We start from the raw sequence: 18,592 nt of genomic DNA, 5'->3' as shown, positions 1-18,592 counted from the left end.
TTCTTTCATATTGGGTCTGAAAAATGTTCTCTCCCATTTGTTTTCCCTCACAAACCAAACCTGTGATCAACTAAAGGAAATGTGCTTCACTCATTATCTCGGGGCACTGTTTTTTCAGGGTCTAACGCCTGTAATCGACCCACCAATCCGAATGGAGACTGCAGCCACTTCTGCTTCCCGGTGCCCAACTTACAGCGGGTCTGTGGTTGCCCCTATGGAATGCGGCTGGCTTCCAATCGCTTGAACTGTGTGAATGACTCATCCCGTGAGCCACCCATGGAGCAGTGTGGCGCCCTCTCCTTCCCCTGTAACAACGGCAGATGTGTACCCCTTCACTACCGCTGTGACGGAGTTGATGACTGTCATGATAACAGTGACGAGGTTCAGTGTGGTGCATTTAGTAAGTGGCTTATACCCTGGAGAGCCTCCGGAGATGAAAAGAACAGAGATAGATGGGCCTTTAAAAGAAAAATAGGCTTGGGTTTTCTCTACAGGAAAAAATAGCTCCTCCTTCAGATTTTTAATGTGGACTCCAACAGCTTTTAGGAAGCTAGACAAAAAAACAGTATTCATAGGCAATGTTACAGATGATTTCTAGCATTGATTTGGACTAGCTTCAATAAAATTTCTTTTTGATATTGGCTGTATGGACCAAGGCAGGGTCACTGCATCTTGGCAGTCTCCTCAAATAGGCAAATCAAAATGAACTGGATTTAATCTTTAATCTGGGAGAGAATATCACAGTGCTTGCCATAATCATTTTTGGAAATCTCATATTCTATATTCCTCTCTTCCCACCAACACCCAACCCCTGCCCCTTTTGTGTAAAATGAATTATGGGTGAAATGGTGGTTGTAACCTTTATATTCTCTCAACAGTAATCCAGTTTGTAATAAATGCTGTTGCAGAAGACAAAAAGATAGAGGACAGATGAAATCTCAGAAATTTCTATCAAGGAGACATGAATAGAAAGAAGAGTGACATTTGAAAATAAAAGTGTTCACTTGTACATTTTTTGAAATTTTTTTGTTTTATCAATTTTTAAAAGTGGATATTTTCACATGAACGTTATATGAAAGTTGCAATTTTCAATTGAGCTCTGTGATTGGAGTGTAGCTGAGTGTAGCTTAGAGATAAAGGATGGGCCTTAGGATCACACCCACTAGAGCTTTAGTCTTGGGCAGGTTCCTAAGCCTCTTAAAGCCTCAGTTTCGGAGTTCCCGTCGTGGCGCAGTGGTTAACGAATCCTACTAGGAACCGTGAAGTTTCGGGTTCAATCCCTGGCCTTGCTCAGTGGGTTAAGGATCCAGCGTTGCCGTGAGCTGTGGTGTAGGTCACAGACGTGGCTCGGATCCCTCGTTTCTGTGGCTCTGGTGTAGGCTGGTGGCTACAGCTCTGATTTGACCCCTAGTCTGGGAACCTCCATATGCCGCAGGAGCGGCTCAAGAAAAGGCAAAAAGACAAAATAAATAAATAAATTAATTAAAAAAGCCTCAGTTTCCTTATCTGTAGAATGCAGATAATTGTATGTACCTCACAGTTACTCTCTAACAGGAGTAAGAGAGGAAAAAAAGATGTAAATACTTAAAAGTGCCTGGCATATGATAACTGCCAAATAAATGTCGCTAGTGATGATGATGATTGGCACATTTTGTATAATGCTCCCATTGAAAAGGGAGGATTGGGCTTTTTGCAAGGCAAGATCTCATTTAAAAGGCCGTAAAAGCACATGTTCTTCAGGACCAATTTGTTTCTTTCGCAGATACTTCCTGTGCACCTTCAGCATTTGCATGTGGCCACGGGGGAGGAGAGTGTATTCCCTCATACTGGCGCTGTGACAACCACAATGACTGTGTGGATGGCAGTGATGAGCAGAACTGTTCCTCCCAAGCGCAAACTTCCTGTCGTGCAGACTACTTCACCTGTGATAATCACATGTGTATCCCAAAGAACTGGCTGTGCGACACAGATAATGACTGTGGGGATGGATCTGATGAAAAGAGATGCGGTAAGTTTTGAACTGATTTCTCTGCATTGGTCAGCCTAATAAATAGATTTGCCCAATTGATAGACCTTGTGCACTTTCCTCTAAGGCTCACATAAATTTCGTTGTATCTTAACCACTTCTATGACATCTGGCAATCCTTGTATCAATAGGCTATAGAAGCAAAGACTTGGAAAGTCTTCCTGATTATTTTCTATGGAAGCAAAAGAAGGACTGTCTCTGATGTTTAACATCCAGATAAAAACTGGAAAAAAAAAAAAACCTTCAACTAATTATTCAGATATTTACAACAAGTTTTCTTTCCAAATCATATAAACACATCTAGACATTTGACAAAAAGGCAAAAAGTCGATAAAATAAAGAGGCACAGAACCTCTAAACTTCATTAATCTTACCCATCTGCTTTTCATCTTTGCTAGTTCTGATTTCCTTTAGGTTGTTGTTTGTTTTCATATCTGAGATAATAGTTGCCGTGGAGCAAAGTCCTCTGGACTAAGTTCTGTCTTGGTTGTGTGTTTAGGCAAAGCCATTTTCCTTCGGGAGGAGATGAGCTTTATGACCTCTTCGAGCTTTCCTGTTCTGTGAGACTGTATTTAATACCATTTCATATTGTGAGTGGGGCAGGCAGCACATCTGACCCTAAGGCTGTAACTCTTCATCCATCTAGGACCCTGGTGTTTAGAATTGTTCTGCCTAGATTTTGGATTAAATCCAGTTGCCACGATCTCTCTCTACATGGTTGTGTCTAGGTTTTGGGATCATTCGGACCATGCTGCCTTGCTGGGCTCCATTGCTTAGCTTTGGTGTATGGTCTTGGCATCTGGGAACACACATACAGATGAGATAATATGTATTTGCTTAGCATTTTACAGTTTGGCTCTGGTACACATTGAACAAGAAATAAACTGTTACTTGGTTTTGTTTTCCGATGACGTTAGATCTTGGAGAGACCTGCTCACCTACTCAATTTCATTGCCCTAATCATCGATGTATTGACCTAGCTTTTGTCTGTGATGGGGATAAGGACTGTGCTGATGGGTCTGATGAGAGTGCTTGTGGTAAGTACCTTGCTTTATTTTTCAGATTTTTATTACAGTAATCTATTGAGGTATAGCTGATTTACCATAGTATATGTTTCAGATATACAACATAGTGGTTGACAATTTAAGATTATACTATTTGTGAATATTGGCTATACTCCCTATGTTGTGGAATATATCCTTGCAACTTGTCCCTATCTTGCCCTTCTCCCCATGCTCTCCCCACTGATAACCACTAGTTTGTTTTTTATATCTCTGAGTCAGCTTCTTTTTGTTGTTTTCACTATTTTATTTTATTTTTTTAGATTCTACAATAAGTGATATTTATTCAGTATTTGTTTTGCTCTTCCTGACTTATTTCATTAACTAATATCCTCCAAGTCCTCCAAAGGGCAACACTTTAGTCCTTTTTATGACTGAGTAATATTCTTTATCCATTGGTGGATGTTTAGGTTACTTAGATATCTGGGCTTTTTATTTTTATTTATGATTTTTAGAAAAAATGTTTAGTCATTTTTCTTCTTGAGCTAATTTCTAATATTTTTCTCTCTCATTTTTTAGTAATTAATTGCACTGATTCTCAATTCAAATGTGTCGGAAGCAACAAATGTATTAGCAACACATATAGATGTGATGGTGTTTCTGACTGCAGTGACCACTCTGATGAGATAGATTGTCGTAAGTACCATCTTCCCAGCATGTTTCAGATGACGAGATCGTTTCATGTTTATCACCATTGAGATTACCACACATTATCTCTGACTCAGACTCAGGAAAGCAGCCTGAACTACAAAGCATTATCAAAGGAATGCAGACCTGAGCATGCAATTGATTCAGTGTTACCAAATAGTGACTTAGAATTTGTGAATCAAGTGGTTATAATTGCAGGCACTTTCAAATTGTCTCTTTAGTAGGTTAAATATTTCTTAGATATTATTTATTTATTTATGTGGCATGTGGAAGTTCTGGGCCAGGGATTGAACCCCTGACTCAGTAGTGACAATGCCAGGTCCCTCACCTGTTGAACCACTGGGGAACTCAAGATATTTTTGTTCAGAGAAATTATTTCAGAGGATTCAAGGAGAACTTGGAAGAATATAAATCTGATGGACCTATAATCTCCACAAGTTGTAGACTTATAATAGAAAAGATTTATTTTTGTCTTTTTAGGGCCACATCTGCAGCATATGGAGGTTTCCAAGCTAGGGGTTGAATTGGAGCTATAGCTGCTGGCCTGCACCACAGCCACAGCAATGCCAGATCCGAGCCATGTCTGTGACCTACACCACAGTTCATGGCAACGTGGGATCCTTAACCCACTGAGCAAGGCCAGGCATCGAACCCGAGTCCTGTGGATAGTAGTTGGGTTTGTTAACTGCTGAGCCACAAAGGGAACTTGGGCAAGATTTAAAAAAAATTTTTTTATTAAAGTGTAGTTGACTTACAATGTTAACTTCTGCTGTACAGCAGAGTGACCCAGTCACACATGTATAGATATTCCTTTATTATATTATTTTCCGTTGTGGTCTATCCCAAGAGACTGGATATACTTCCCTGTGCTATTCTGGATCCCACTGCTTATCTATTCTAAATGGAATAGTTTGCATCTACCAACCGCAAACTTCCCCTCCATCCCAATCCCCCCTCTCCCCCGTGGCAACCACAAGTCTGTTCTCCATGTCCAGACAGGATTTTTTATTGCCCAATTTTTGTATTAAGTGAGGCAGTGTGGTCATTTGTTTGAATATTTTGGACCAGAAAAAAGTAGGTTTCTATCAATTCTCCTTCCCAGTCAGAAAAGAAGTGCTTTTCTTTAATCCTCGGATAAAAAGAAAAGTTAAGTGGAGTTCCCGTCGTGGCTCAGCGGAAGCTAATATGACTCGCATCCACGAGGACGCGTGTTCAGTCCCTGCCCTCGCTCAGTGGGTTAAGGATCCGGCATTGCTGTGAGCTGTGGTGTAGGTCACAGATGCAGCTCAGATCTGGCGTTGCTGTGGCTCTGGCATAGGCCAGCAGCTGTAGTTCTGATTGGATCCCTAGCCTGGGAACCTCCGTATGCCACAGGTGCAGCCCTAAAAAGACCAAAAAGAAAAAAAAAAAGTGCTGACCTACTTTATAGGTGCCAGAAATTCTTAATCACTGAATTTCCTGTTTCCTGTTGAAAATCTGGAATTCTTCTGTGGTGATCTGAGGTTAAAGTGCCAGTTGCCCCGACTTGCTATTGCCTTTTGGGGTACTTGGGAGGGAGTTTGGGTCTACTCTTACCTGTCTCTCAAGGATTGCCCCATGGATAACAGAAAGTTTGCAAAGAGTTAGGGATTTACAGTCATCTTTTGTTTCCTTAATGTATGCTGGTTTCATTAGATAGAATTCATTTGAGGGAAAATTATAACCTCCAAATATATGGTATTAAAACCATGACTTCCGAGCCACCGTAACTCCTTAAGCCCTACTAAAATGCTCTGCTGATTCTTTCTTATTTAATCTATAATTAGAAACACAGGAAACAGATTTTTCTTTTGACTCAGGGACTTACCTTCAATCTGAGAGTTGTACATCCTGTTCCTTGTTGTCAGATCTGCTAATCAGACACATATAAATATCTCTATGTACCACAATGTCAGAGAAGATCCTCTATCATTTTAGATTTTTTTTTATTTTCAAGGTTGCATCTGTGGCATATGGAAGCTCCACAGCAATGCCAGATCCTTAACCCACTGAGTGATGCCAGGGATCAAACCCACATCCTCATGAATACTCGTCGGGTTCTTCTTCTTTTTTTTTTTTTGCCTTTTCTAGGGCAGCTTCCTGCGGCACATGGAGGTTCCCAGGCTAGGGGTCCAATTGGAGCTGTAGCCACCGGCCTACGCCAGAGCCACAGCAACGCGGGATCCGAGCCGAGTCTGCAACCTACACCACAGCTCACGGCAACGCCGGATCCTTAACCCACTGAGCAAGGCCAGGGATCGAATCGCAACCTCATGATTCCTAGTTGGATTTATTTACCACTGAGCCATGATGGGAACTCCACTAGTCGGGTTCTTAACCCACTGAGCCATGACCAGAACTTAGTCTAGTCATTTTTTTTTTTTTTTTTTTTTTGTCTTTTTTAAGGCTACACCCATGGCACATGGAGGTTCCCAGGCTAGGGGTCCAACTGGAGTGGTAGCCGCCAGCCTATGCCATAGCCACAGCAACGCCAAATCCGAGCCCCATCTGTGACCTACACCACAACTCACAGCAACTCTGGGTCCTTAACCCACTGAGCAAGGCCAAAGATCGAACCTCATGGTTCTTAGTCGGATTCATTAACCACTGAGCCACGACGGGAACTCCCCTCTGATGATTTTTGATTTGTCATAGTCATTATTATAAGCCTACCACTGATCCCAAACCATTTCCTCTAAATCTAGGAGTTCTGTAAAATGGCTCATGGATGGCATTCTCAAACCCATTTCCCCCCTGTTCTTTTAGCAACCAGGCCTCCCGGGATGTGCCGCCAAGATGAATTCCAGTGCAGAGAAGATGGCATCTGCATTCCGGATAGCTGGGAGTGCGATGGGCACCCAGACTGCCTCACTGGATCTGATGAGCACAGTGGCTGTCCCCCCAGAACTTGTCCTCCCTCTCGTTTCCTCTGTGCCAATGGAAACTGCATCTTCAGAGACTGGCTCTGTGATGGGGACAATGACTGCAGGGATATGAGTGATGAGAAAGACTGCCCTACCCAGCCATTTCTGTGTCCCAGTTGGCAGTGGCAGTGCCCCGGCCATAGCATCTGTGTGAATCTGAGTTCAGTGTGTGATGGCATCTCTGACTGCCCCCATGGGACAGATGAGTCCCCACTTTGCAGTAAGTTTCCCGACCACAGTTTCCTGGCTGTGGACTCATTCTGAACGACGGCCTGCTGGGTACCATCATTGTCAGTCACGGTTACCTTGCAACTTTTGGGGAAGGGATCTCAGTTCCTCTCTGACTTCAAATCTACGTAGGGCTAGCCATCATAGAATAATCATTGGATAATATTTCTCATTGAATCCTTTTCTCCTGGTCCTGTGTTTTCACTTCATTAGATCATCAAATTAAATCTGGCTCTGTTGATAATGTGCTCATAAGTTTTTTCTAACTTTAATATTTTCTGATGATTAGAACTTGCCACAAAACAAATGAAATCTCGGGATTTGTGTTTGCTGTGATTAAAATCCTTTGATTGGCATGCCATCCTAATTACTGTCCTTTCTTTCCTTCCTCTTTAATCAATGCTCACTCTCAGATGAACCCCAGCCAGGTATGATTGCAAAGTATTTTAGATTTTATATGTATTGTGTTTGTGCTGAAAATGTCCTAATCGTTTTGACTTCCCCTCCTAGTGCATGTTTCATATCATGGCTCTTACAAATAAATTAGTTACACATGGAAATAGAGGGCATTTGCAACCTCAGGTAGATGAACTATCTTTGGATGCTTCCGACATTGCTGTTTTAGCCCTGATGATGGCAAGTTACGGCATCTGTGTCCTTGAGTCTTCCAGCTGCCTTTCCCCTTCATAGACCTTCCAGCGCTTGCTCTTCTATGTCCAAGTCTTATCTCCCATTTCTGTGTAGGTAGAAGAATGTCAGGAAGCAAGTGGGAAGAAATTTAGGTCTCCTTGGACAATTTATTAATGACAGTTGTCTTGTTTCCTGATGTCAGCATTATTCTCCCAAGTTGTTAAGTGGAGTTCTGAAAGAGGGCTGTCGTGAAGAAAGCTGTCCAGGTCTAGTGGATGTGAAAGATGGATCCTAAGGCAAATCAGAGCCCTGAACAACCAGCCAGGGTTGCTCATCCAGGTGGATTCTGTTGTGGCTCTCACCTGGGTATTGTGTGAAGGAGGCGTGAGACTGTATGACACTTAATACAACAGAGTGAACCGAAGAAGCAAAGATTCCTAAGTTTTCTCTTTTGTGATTCTTATTTTTATTCTAGACCAGGAAAGCTGCTTACATTCCAATGGTGGTTGTACTCATCTGTGTATTCAAGGGCCCTTTGGGGCTCAATGCGAATGTCCTTTGGGATACCGGCTTGCCAATGATTCTAAGACGTGTGAAGACATAGATGAATGTCGTATTCCTGGCTTTTGCAGCCAGCACTGTTACAACATGAGAGGCTCTTTCCGGTGCTGGTGTGATATAGAATACAGCTTGGAAGCTGACCAGAGGACTTGCAAAGCTACAGGTACTAAAAGCGAACTAACAACTCCTGCCAATTTAACAAGCACACTCCAGAGCTTAAGATTACATGTCGCGTTTTGCCGATTTCATCATCTTTAAGTAATGCTTACTGAATTCAATTTCAACCAGTATTAATTCAATTTCTACTGCATGAAAGTATTAGTATTATGTGTTAAGGTATTGCTCCGGCTGCTTTAAGAGTGAGAAAATACAGAATATTAAAACAAAATAGGCAGTGTCTTTCTTTTCCAGGTAGGAGTCTGGACAGTAGACAGTTCAGGGGGTAAAGCTGGTCAGTTACCTTCACAGTGTGGCTTCCATAGAGAGATCCAATGCTGTTGCTTCAGTCTTTGACTTCTCTCAGAAAGTAGAAATGGGGCAAGTAGCTTCACATTTCCGATCGCTTCTTTTTTTTTTTTTTTTTTCTTTTTAGGTCCACACCCGCAGCATATGGAAGTTCTCAGGCTAGGGGTCGAATTGGAGCTACGGCTGCCTGCCTGCGCCACAGCCACAGCAACAAAGGATCCAAGCTGCACGTCCAGCCTGTGCTGTAGCTTGCAGCAATGTGACCTACACCACAGCTCACGGCAACATTGGCTCCTTAACTCACTGAGCGAGGCCAGGGAATACGCAGTCCGCATGTATACTAGTCTGGTTTGTTATCGCTGAGCCACAATGGGAACTCCCACCACTCACATTTTTTGGGGTCAGAACTTAATCATATGGTCACTCCAAATGGAAATGAAAATGAAGAAGTACCTCTAGCTGGAAGGCCCCACGCTGTGCTAAACTGTGGCATAATTTATTACCAAAAAGGAGAGGAGAGGGGACATGAGGTCAATTAGAAGTCTCTGCTGCAGCTGAATGCAAAGTATGAAATAAGCAAGGTATGAAAGTAACTATAGTAACAGGAAGAGTGCAAGTATAGTTCGCTCCAAGTTGACATTTAGATAGACATTGAAGTGTAATTCAAAGAAAAAGTTTCAAAAACTTCCAGCTAACTATCAGGGTCACATCATTCTTACTGGGATTTTTGATTTTCCATTACTCTAGGTTTGGAATGACATCTCTTTCTGTTACCAATGGTATCACATAAGATTTTTTTTTTTTTTTTTTTTGTCTTTTGTCTTTTGAGGGCCACACCCGAGGCATATGGAGGTTCCCAGGCTAGGGGTCTAATCGGAGCTGTAGCCGCCGGCCTACACCAGAGCCACAGCAACATGGGATCTGAGCCATGTCTTTGACCTACACCACACCTCACAGCAATGCTGGATCCTTAACCCACTGAGCAAGGCCAGGGATTGAACTCGCCACCTCTTGGTTCCTAGTTGGATTCGTTTCTGCTGTGCCACGCCGGGAATTCCTATCACATAAGATCATAATTAGTTTTTTTCCTCCCAGAAGTGTTGAAAAATTTGCATTTTCTTTTTGGACAGCCTCAGAAAGTCTGCTGTTAGTTGTGGCAAATCAGAACCAGCTTATTGCTGACAACATCACCAAAAGTATGGACCATATGCGTGCGCTTATCCAGGATGGCTCTCACATTGTGGCTGTTGATTTTGATTCAGTCAGAGGTCGTATCTTTTGGTCTGACAAAACTCTGGGTAAAATCTTCAGTGCCTTTCAAAATGGAACAGACAGAAAACCAGTAAGTACATTTTTACTGACCTTTGGCCTGACTAGATCCCCTGTCTTTGTCTATTTACTGTTACTCCCCAGTTAAAGAAAGTCCTACCTCATCTTGGCCTCACCCACCAGGCCGCTCACCTCCTAATCAATGGGCTGTGAAGGGAGATCCATGCCCCTGAATTCCAGGTTGCATTATGCAGAGACCTCACAACCTGTTTGAGGTCCCTTTTGCATTTTTTTTTTTTTTCTAGTTGCAAGCGATTCTTTCCTAGAGAGATGAGGAAAATGCTTTTCATGTCTTTAGTTATGGTTCTTTTTTCTTTTCTTTTTTTTTTTTTTTTTTTTTTTGTCTTTTGAGGTTTCCAGGCGAGGGGTCTAATCGGAGCTACAGCTGCCAGCCTACACCACAGCCACAGCCACACCAGATCCGAGCCGCGTCTGGGATCTACACCACAGCTCACGGCAACGCTGGATCCTTAACCCACTGAGCAAGGCCAGAGATTGAATCCGTAACCTCATGCTTCCTAGTCAGATTCGTTTCAACTGCGCCACGATGGGAACTCCTATTTATGTTTCTTTTTTGTCTTTTTAGGGCCACACACGTGACCTCCAGGCCAGGGGTCAAATTAGAGCTGCAGCTGCTGGCCTACCCCACAGCCACAGCAATGCGGGGGTCCGAGCCATGACTAACCTACACTGTAGCCCATGGCAATGCTGGATCCTTAACCCACTGATTGAGGCCAGGGATTGAATTGTGTCCTCATGGATCCTAGTTGGGTTCGTTACCACTAAGCCACAGTGGCAACTTCAGTTCAGTCATGTTTCTTTTCTTTTTTTTTTTTTTTTGTCTTTTTGCTATTTCTTGGGCCGCTCCTGCGGCATATGGAGGTTCCCAGGCTAGGGGTCCAATCGAAGCTGTAGCCACCAGCCTACACCAGAGCCACAGCAACGTGGGATCCGAGCCGCGTCTGCAACCTACACCACAGCTCACGGCAATGCCGGATCGTTAACCCACTGAGCAAGGGCAGGGACCGAACCCGCAACCTCATGGTTCCTAGTCGGATTCGTTAACCACTGCGCCACGATGGGAACTCCTCAATCATGTTTCTTGATCCATCTCCCAGAATTTCAGTTTCTTGATTCTTGATGGTTATGTTTCCTCTGCTCCTTAGAACTTTGTAATTGTTAACAATCAATAAAGGTTTTTCTTTTGGTATGTGAATATTGTAAAGTTCCACAGGGCCGCTAGTGAATGGTTGCATCTTTTGTTTAGTTGAAATTAACTTTGAAACTAAAACTACCCATTAATCCACCCATAGAGTATTCAATTTTACAAAATCTTGTATATTTTTCCTAGAAAGTCCTACTGTTTCTACATGGGAAGACCATTTTCACAAGCAATCATAGGACAAGTTAGATGCCTTGTTCTGTATATTCATATAATTTCCATGTTTGCATTCATTTAGTCCCTTAAGAATTCACTTTTTCTTCACCTTTGTCTTTTAGGTCTTTAACAGTGGTAACATCATGACAGAAAGCATTGCAGTAGATTGGGTAGGACGCAATCTTTACTGGGCAGATTTTGCTCTGGAAACAATTGAGGTCTCTAAACTGGATGGAACCCTCAGGACTGTGCTGTTGAGTGAAAACGTAACAAGTCCAAGAGGAATAGTATTAGATCCCAGAGTTAAGTAAGACTTCTTTTTTTTTTTTAAACGATGCTGGCTTTCTTTACATTGTATGAGGGAAAAACAGCAGTCACATGTTGTGACTAACAATTATATCACAAAATTTAAAATGATCCCTTGTTTAAACATTGCTATAGAAGTGGTAACCATACAACTGGTTGTTGCTATCCTTCCTTTATTTTAATAGTCTTTTCTCTTTTTTTTGCTTATTTATTTATTTATTTTTGCTTTTTGGGGCCGCACCTGCAGCTTATGGAGGTCCCCAGGCTAGGGGTTGAATTGGAGCTACAGCTGCCGACCTATACCACAGCTCATGGCTAAGCCAGATCCTCAACCCACTGAGCTGGTCCAGGGATCGAACCCACAACCTCATGGTTCCTAGTCAGATTCGTTAACTGCTGCACCAGTTAACCCCGATGGATAGTCTTCTTAAAGCACAATAGGTTGTTCACTAAAACGAAGATCACATTGATTTATTAGCTTGGAAATATATGATTAAGTCTTTAACAAATGCATATAGTTAATACTCTATAGATGGACTATGGCACTTGATGTATCATGTATATTTCAGAGTTTCACAACAAAGAAGCCAGATTTTCCTGCTTCAGTTTCATACTGTTTACTAGAGCTCCCCTTATATCACATAAGGAAGGTTTTGCCTGATGGTCCTAAAGGGAAGAAGAAGAATTCTCCCATGTGCTTAGAAAACTTTGAGGGCTTCTTTCCTTGAATTTCCTTAGATTCTTGTCCACAGGATAATGGGTTATGTTTTAGGTAATGCAGACTTCCTAGCTATTGTGAAGTATTACACACCAGTGAAATTTATGATGAATCTCAATTTATTAGAGCGCTTTATCTTAAAAATGACAGGGTAGATAAACAGGGACAGATGGATTTTTTCTACATCAACTATTTGTGGGTTTTGCAGAAACATGAATTGGCATTGAGACATTTCAGTGTCACAATGTACTGCGTATTTTATGAACATGATAAAAACACCCAGATGGCTTGCGATTGCATTGTAATTACAGTTTTACTTTGTGACTCTCAGAGGAAATAGTCAGCTCTGTGCATATATTCTGAGCTGCAGAGGGATGTATTTTAAGCAGAGCATAACGTGATATTTTATTTCTTAGAAGAAAAATGACAGTTATTTCCCGTATTGAAATATGTCCCGTTTCTTTTCTCAGTGACCGCGTGATATTCTGGACTAACTGGGGCAGTTACCCTCGCATCGAGCGAGCCAGCATGGATGGCGAGATGCGCACTGTCATTGTCCAGCAGAAGATTTTCTGGCCCAACGGCTTAGCTATTGACTACCCCACCAGACTGCTCTATTTTGCGGATGGCAATCTTGATCACATACACTTTTGTAAATATGATGGAAGCAATCGGAAGCAGGTGATATCCAGTGGTGAGGTAAGTTGGTAGCGAGGAAATCAAACTAAAACCAGAATAATGACTTGATAGGAGGCACATAGAGCAACAAGAAAACTAAAGAAGTTAATTATTGTGTCACAGACATTACAGGGTCCATCCAGGAAATAGCAATAGGAGTGAGGGCCAATCTATCTTTTATTACTGACAGAAAATAAATATTCTAGTTCCTGGTCAGTTATCAATTCAGGCTTGATCACTTGTGGATTACTTGATCTGTAAATACTAATCTGTTGCTTCCATAAGTCAATATAAATAATGATGTAATTATATGTACGTTCCTCAATTAAATCATAGCCTGTTATATATTTTGTATTGGGAACATACATAATAACCAGAAGTTTGCTCAGTGAACATGGAAATAAGTATATTTGTATTCAGGAAATTCCAGTGAATTTACTCTCACAAGTTAAATGGGAAAATGCAGAAAATACGTATTTTTACCAAAGAGGTGTTATTGACATTTGTTTAAGATTATCTTTTTTTTTTTTTTTGTCTTTTTGCCTTTTCTAGGGCTGCCTCCCGCAGCATATGGAGGATCCCAGGCTAGGGGTCTAATTGGAGCTGTAACCACTGGCCTACACCAGAGCCACAGCAACGCAGGATCCGAGTCGTGTCTGTGACCTACACCACAGCTCACAGCAATGCTGGATCCTTAACCCACTGAGCAAGGCCAGGGATCGAACCTGCAACCTCATGGTTCCTAGTCGGATTCGTTAACCACTGTACCACGATGGGAACTCCTAAGATTATCATTGATTATAGTTTTTTGACTAGACGGGGCCCTGGCAGATCCCCCTACCTTCAGGAAATAGGCAGCTAAATTATGTGATCAGGGAATGGCAGAAGAAGGTGACAGAAATGGTACTGGATAAGGAGTGGTGATAATGGGGTGGCAGCCAGGATTTGGGAGTAGGGGATGAGGCACCTGTAACTAGATAGGTGATCTACATAAGTCACCTTACTGTCTGCATGAGACTTTTGCTTTCGTTTATACAATGGATGGATGCCCAGTGTAATTACCAGAGTGAAAACGCAGGTTAAATGGTGCAGGTAGATTTAGATCAAGTATTTTGACAAGTGGGATTCAGGTCACAAAGTAATATTTTTTTCTGTCTCTTGAGCAATGACTTTTCTAGGTCATTTTAAAATTAAATGCTAAAGGAAACTATCTTTTTGGGTAGATATACTCTGCTGTGTTCATCTTGGTTTGTATTTCTGGGGGAGGTCTCATCCTTCTCTTCTGCTTCCCAGGGTTCAGGGCATCTCTTTGCCATAACTATCTTTGAAGATTCCATCTACTGGACTGACCGCAATTCCCAGGATGTTAGGAAAGCCAACAAGTGGCATGGGGGGAATGAGTCAGTGGTACTGTCTGCTAGCCAGCCCCTTGGGATTGTCGCGGTTCATCCTGCAAGACAACCAACTGGTAAGTGACAGAGAATCCTGCCTGGGTATATAGTTTGTGGGAAATATTAAAAGTATAATGTTTCATATGTACATCTCCCTTTCTTCTTTAGTAAACCATGCTAGTCCTAACATTTCTATGACTTTTTTTAAAATCTATTTTTTATTTTTTTTGCTTTTTAGGGCCACACCTGTGGCATAGGGAGGTTCCCAGGCTAGGGGTCTAATCGGAGCTGTAGCCGCTGGGCTACACCACAGCCATAGCAAGCAATGCAGGATCCGAGCCTCGTCTGTGACCTACACAACAGCTCAAGGCAACGCTGGATCCTTAACCCACTGAGTGAGGCCAGGGATCGAACCTGGGTCCTCGTGGATGCTAGTCAGATTTGACTAGCATCAAAACGAATCTGATGTTCTCTGAACATCTGCACTGTCCCCCTTTCTTCTGCCCAGGATCATCCCTCCTCTAAATGGTTGCCTGAGTTACTCCTCAGAGAGAATTCAGTGTTAATTCAGAATTCTCTCTATTGCTCTATGGTAGCCCTTGACCACCCAGTCTAAAATGGCTCCCCCATCATAATTTTGCTCACATTTTGAAATCACAATTTCTGAGTTGAGTTCTGTCTCCTTTTGTTAGAATATATCTGCCTACAGTATTCCCAGTGCTTAGAATGTTTTGTATAGTGTTTTCAAATGAATGGATGGATTAAGGAATCCAACAAGGTATATATAATAAGAATACATAAGATCTATAAGCCATCCTATGGCACAGGTTGCACACAGGCTCCTTTTATTTCAAGGAGCAGAGACACACAAGGATGCATTCATAGAAAAAGAAAAGATTATTATCTAACCCAAACTTGGACAACAGTGGGTAAATGTCAACGTCAGGTAGGAAACACCACTTGTTTTCATTTAATGTAAAAAGATCTCTTTTGGATCAGCCAAGGAGACACATCGTATTTAGCATCAAATTTCCAGTACTGAATGGTGACTGTTGGTTTATAATTGGTTTATAGACTGACCTTGGGCAAGTCAATCCTCTCTCATATGCCTCTCACAAATTTTATTTTATTTTTTATGAATGGTAAACTAGGGCAAAAAATGAACCAGCTGAGGTAACAATGTGCTTGTGTCTCCAAGTTTTGGGGGCTTCTGGGAGGACAATAAAAGATGACTCTGCATATTTAAAATTTTGCTTATTAATGGAGATATAATTGACACGTAACATTGTATTAGTGCTAGATATAAAACGTATGATATATATGTATAGTAAAATGATCACCACAGTAAGTTTAGTGAATATCCATCACAGTAAGTCTGTGTGTGTATAATAAGAACTAGTCATTATATGATACATTACATCCCCAAGACTTATTTATCTTTTCTTTGCATGGCATGTAGAAATTCCCGGGCTGGGGATCAAACCTGTACCGCAATTGTGGCCTGGGCCACTGTTGCAGCCAAGGTGGATCCTTAACCCCGTGTGCCACAAGGGAACTTCCAGATTTATTTAATACTGTAACTGGGAGTTTGCACATTTTGCCACCCCACATTCTCTGCTTCTGACAACCACAATCTGTTCACTGCTTTTTTTTTTTTTTTTTGCGTTTTAGGGCTGCACCCCCAGCGTGTGGAGGTTCCCAGGCTAGGGGTCTAATTGGAGCTGCAGCCACCGGCCTACACCACAGCCACAGCCACGCAGCCACGCTGGATCTTTGACCCACTCAGCGAGGCCAGGGATGGAACCCACAACCTCATGGATCCTAGTCAGATTCGTTTCTGCTGTGCCACGCGACCAGAACTCCTGCTTTTTTTTTTTTTAACTTAGGAGATCATATAGTATTTGTCTTTTTCTGACTTATTTCACTTGGCATAATATCCTCCAGGTCCATTTATGTTGCAAATGGAGGCTTCCCTTCTTTTTTTTGTGGTAGAATAATATTCAATTTTTTTTTGTGTGTATAGCACATCTTCTTTATCCATTCATTCTGTGTACTTTAATGTTGGGCAGTTTTCCATTCACTAATGGTTTTTTCTCTTCTCTTTCTATTACAGCCAGAAATCCATGCACCATAGCCCGCTGCAGCCATCTATGCCTGCTTTCCTCGGAGAGGCTTTACTCCTGTGCTTGTCCTTCAGGGTGGAGCCTCTCTCAAGATTCTATGACTTGTGTTAGAGGTACAGTATGTCCTTTAAGTGTGCCCTGAAGGTCCAGCTTGCCTTTGTTTATGCAAAGCAGTGTGGTAGCGTATGTGCAGTGTTCCCTCTGATTCAGCAGGTATATCTGGAGTGTGTGTTATATGCGATGAGTTAATTGAGCCTGTGTGTCTGTGATTCAACAATCTTTCATCTCACATTTTCTCTTGCACAGTTAGAGTCAATAAGCTCTGATAATGGGGAATTCCTAATTCTTCATTTAGAAGTAACACATTTGTGGATAGCTTTAGTTTTGAGATTCCTTATCTCATTTTTTTTTTCTCATAACCAAGAGTCAATAATGAGGATAGGTCTTCTGACTCCAGTTTCAGTACCTTTACTATTACTATATTGTGCTTTAAAAACGAAAATTTTCTCTATATGAAATATTTTAAGTAATTATTTGAGCAATTCATCTTGTTTGATTGAAGAGTATGCTCTGGGGGAGGGGGGGTCATGCTAAGCACTTTAGGAAGCAAGAAAGGAGGGACAAATTTAGTCAATCCACAAGGCGATTTTTAAGAAATCATTTGCCTTTGCTTAAAAAGTCTAGAGAGGTATTCTAAACTCAAGTTTCCTTCATTTCTCAGTGAAGAGGAATAAATATCTTTTGATACTGCTTAAAATGGCTATAGATAAGTTAAAATTAAATGTCTAATGATTAAAAAAAATCCCTAAATTGAATGACAGATAGTCTTAATCTAGAGGAAAATTTAGTTTCCAAATGGAAAATATATTGTTAAACCAGGAAATTTATGCTGTTTACAGATTATGCAGGTATAATCTTACTGAAAATCAAATTCCATCACCATATCATATTTTGCAATAATATTTTTGTGATGAAAGGTTTTAATTATTGGTAATGCTCACAGAGGTATTGGCATTTGCCATTTTTCTTCAGAGGCTGATTATGCACCTAATCCTTGTTGACATTGTTTAATTTAGTGTGTCCACAGAGTCTTTCAGCAGAAGATTAGACTGGGCTATAGACATTCTGGATACAAAGCATTCTTTCACCACACAAAGATTGTTGAACTCTGCATTGGGGATTGTGGTAATCTATATTACTATCTGGTGGTGATTGATAAGTCTTATTTCTAAATAGTACCTTTTGTTTTTTCACAAGTAAGTCCACTAGTGGTTTTTCCATGGGCTGACTTTATTGAGGTGGAACTTTAATCAACATTTCCCTGCTGGCTTCTGAGTAGCAGTTTGGGTAACTGAGAGACAATATATGTGAAGTTTAAAAAAAAAAAAAAACTAGATGAAAACATTTCACTTGATTTAAATGTTCAGTTGCCTCCAAAATTTTATGTGCTGGGTGTCTAGAATACCTCTAGACGAGCTTATGTGATAATATTATGATTTTAGGCATTCCCTTTATGGCTCAGCATGTTAAGAACCCAACTATGTCCCTGAGGATTTGTGTTTGATCCAGGAACAAGGAAAAATGAATCAGATGTGAAAGTAAATTAAGAAAAAATAACATAATCCTTCCCAGATTATCGATGTAATGAAAATACCATTTTTAACCCCTGAAGATTATGCAGTAATCATTTTATATTTTGTCTTAGTATGCAATATATCTTATAGATGTCTTCATAACGAAACTCACATTCCAAAGTTTTTCTCTGCTCAGGGAGGAGTGATAAAATAAAACCCCAACCTTGAACGTCTTTTTTTTTTTTTTTTTTTTTGATAATGGGACTACAGTTAGGATAAGGATTATCTCTTTTGCTTTTTAGGGCTGCACCTGTGGCATATGGAGGTTCCCAGGCTAGGGGTCCAATCAGAGCTACAGCTGCCGGCCTCCACCAGAGCCACAGCAATGCGGGATCCAAGCCGCATCTGCAACCTACACCACAGCTCATGGGAAGACTCACCCACTGAACAAGGCTAGGAATCAAACCCATAACCTCTTGGTGCCTAGTTGGATTTGTTTCCGCTGTGCCTTGATGGGAACTCCAGATAAAGATT

At 41.4% G+C, this 18,592-nt stretch overlaps 1 protein-coding gene across 2 annotated transcripts in view; it reads left to right on the top strand.

Moving 5' to 3' along the window:
- Positions 1-18,592, top strand: part of LRP2 (LDL receptor related protein 2) — a 197,213-nt gene that overhangs the window by 91,946 nt on the left and 86,675 nt on the right. For both annotated transcript variants that reach the window (NM_001444893.1, XM_084998147.1), the window contains 11 exon segments: positions 119-400; positions 1,763-2,008; positions 2,944-3,063; positions 3,607-3,723; positions 6,520-6,897; positions 8,011-8,259; positions 9,692-9,903; positions 11,391-11,575; positions 12,763-12,991; positions 14,264-14,438; positions 16,475-16,597. In NM_001444893.1, the coding sequence (NP_001431822.1) occupies positions 119-400; positions 1,763-2,008; positions 2,944-3,063; positions 3,607-3,723; positions 6,520-6,897; positions 8,011-8,259; positions 9,692-9,903; positions 11,391-11,575; positions 12,763-12,991; positions 14,264-14,438; positions 16,475-16,597 (2,316 nt within the window).

Source organism: Sus scrofa, chromosome 15, assembly GCF_054392235.1.
Source record: "Sus scrofa isolate SSC_HxYL_T2T_F1_AM1 chromosome 15, Sscrofa_HxYL_maternal_Yorkshire_Landrace_v2.0, whole genome shotgun sequence".
Lineage (NCBI taxonomy): Eukaryota > Metazoa > Chordata > Mammalia > Artiodactyla > Suidae > Sus > Sus scrofa.
This window is presented reverse-complemented; position numbering and strand designations above follow the sequence as displayed.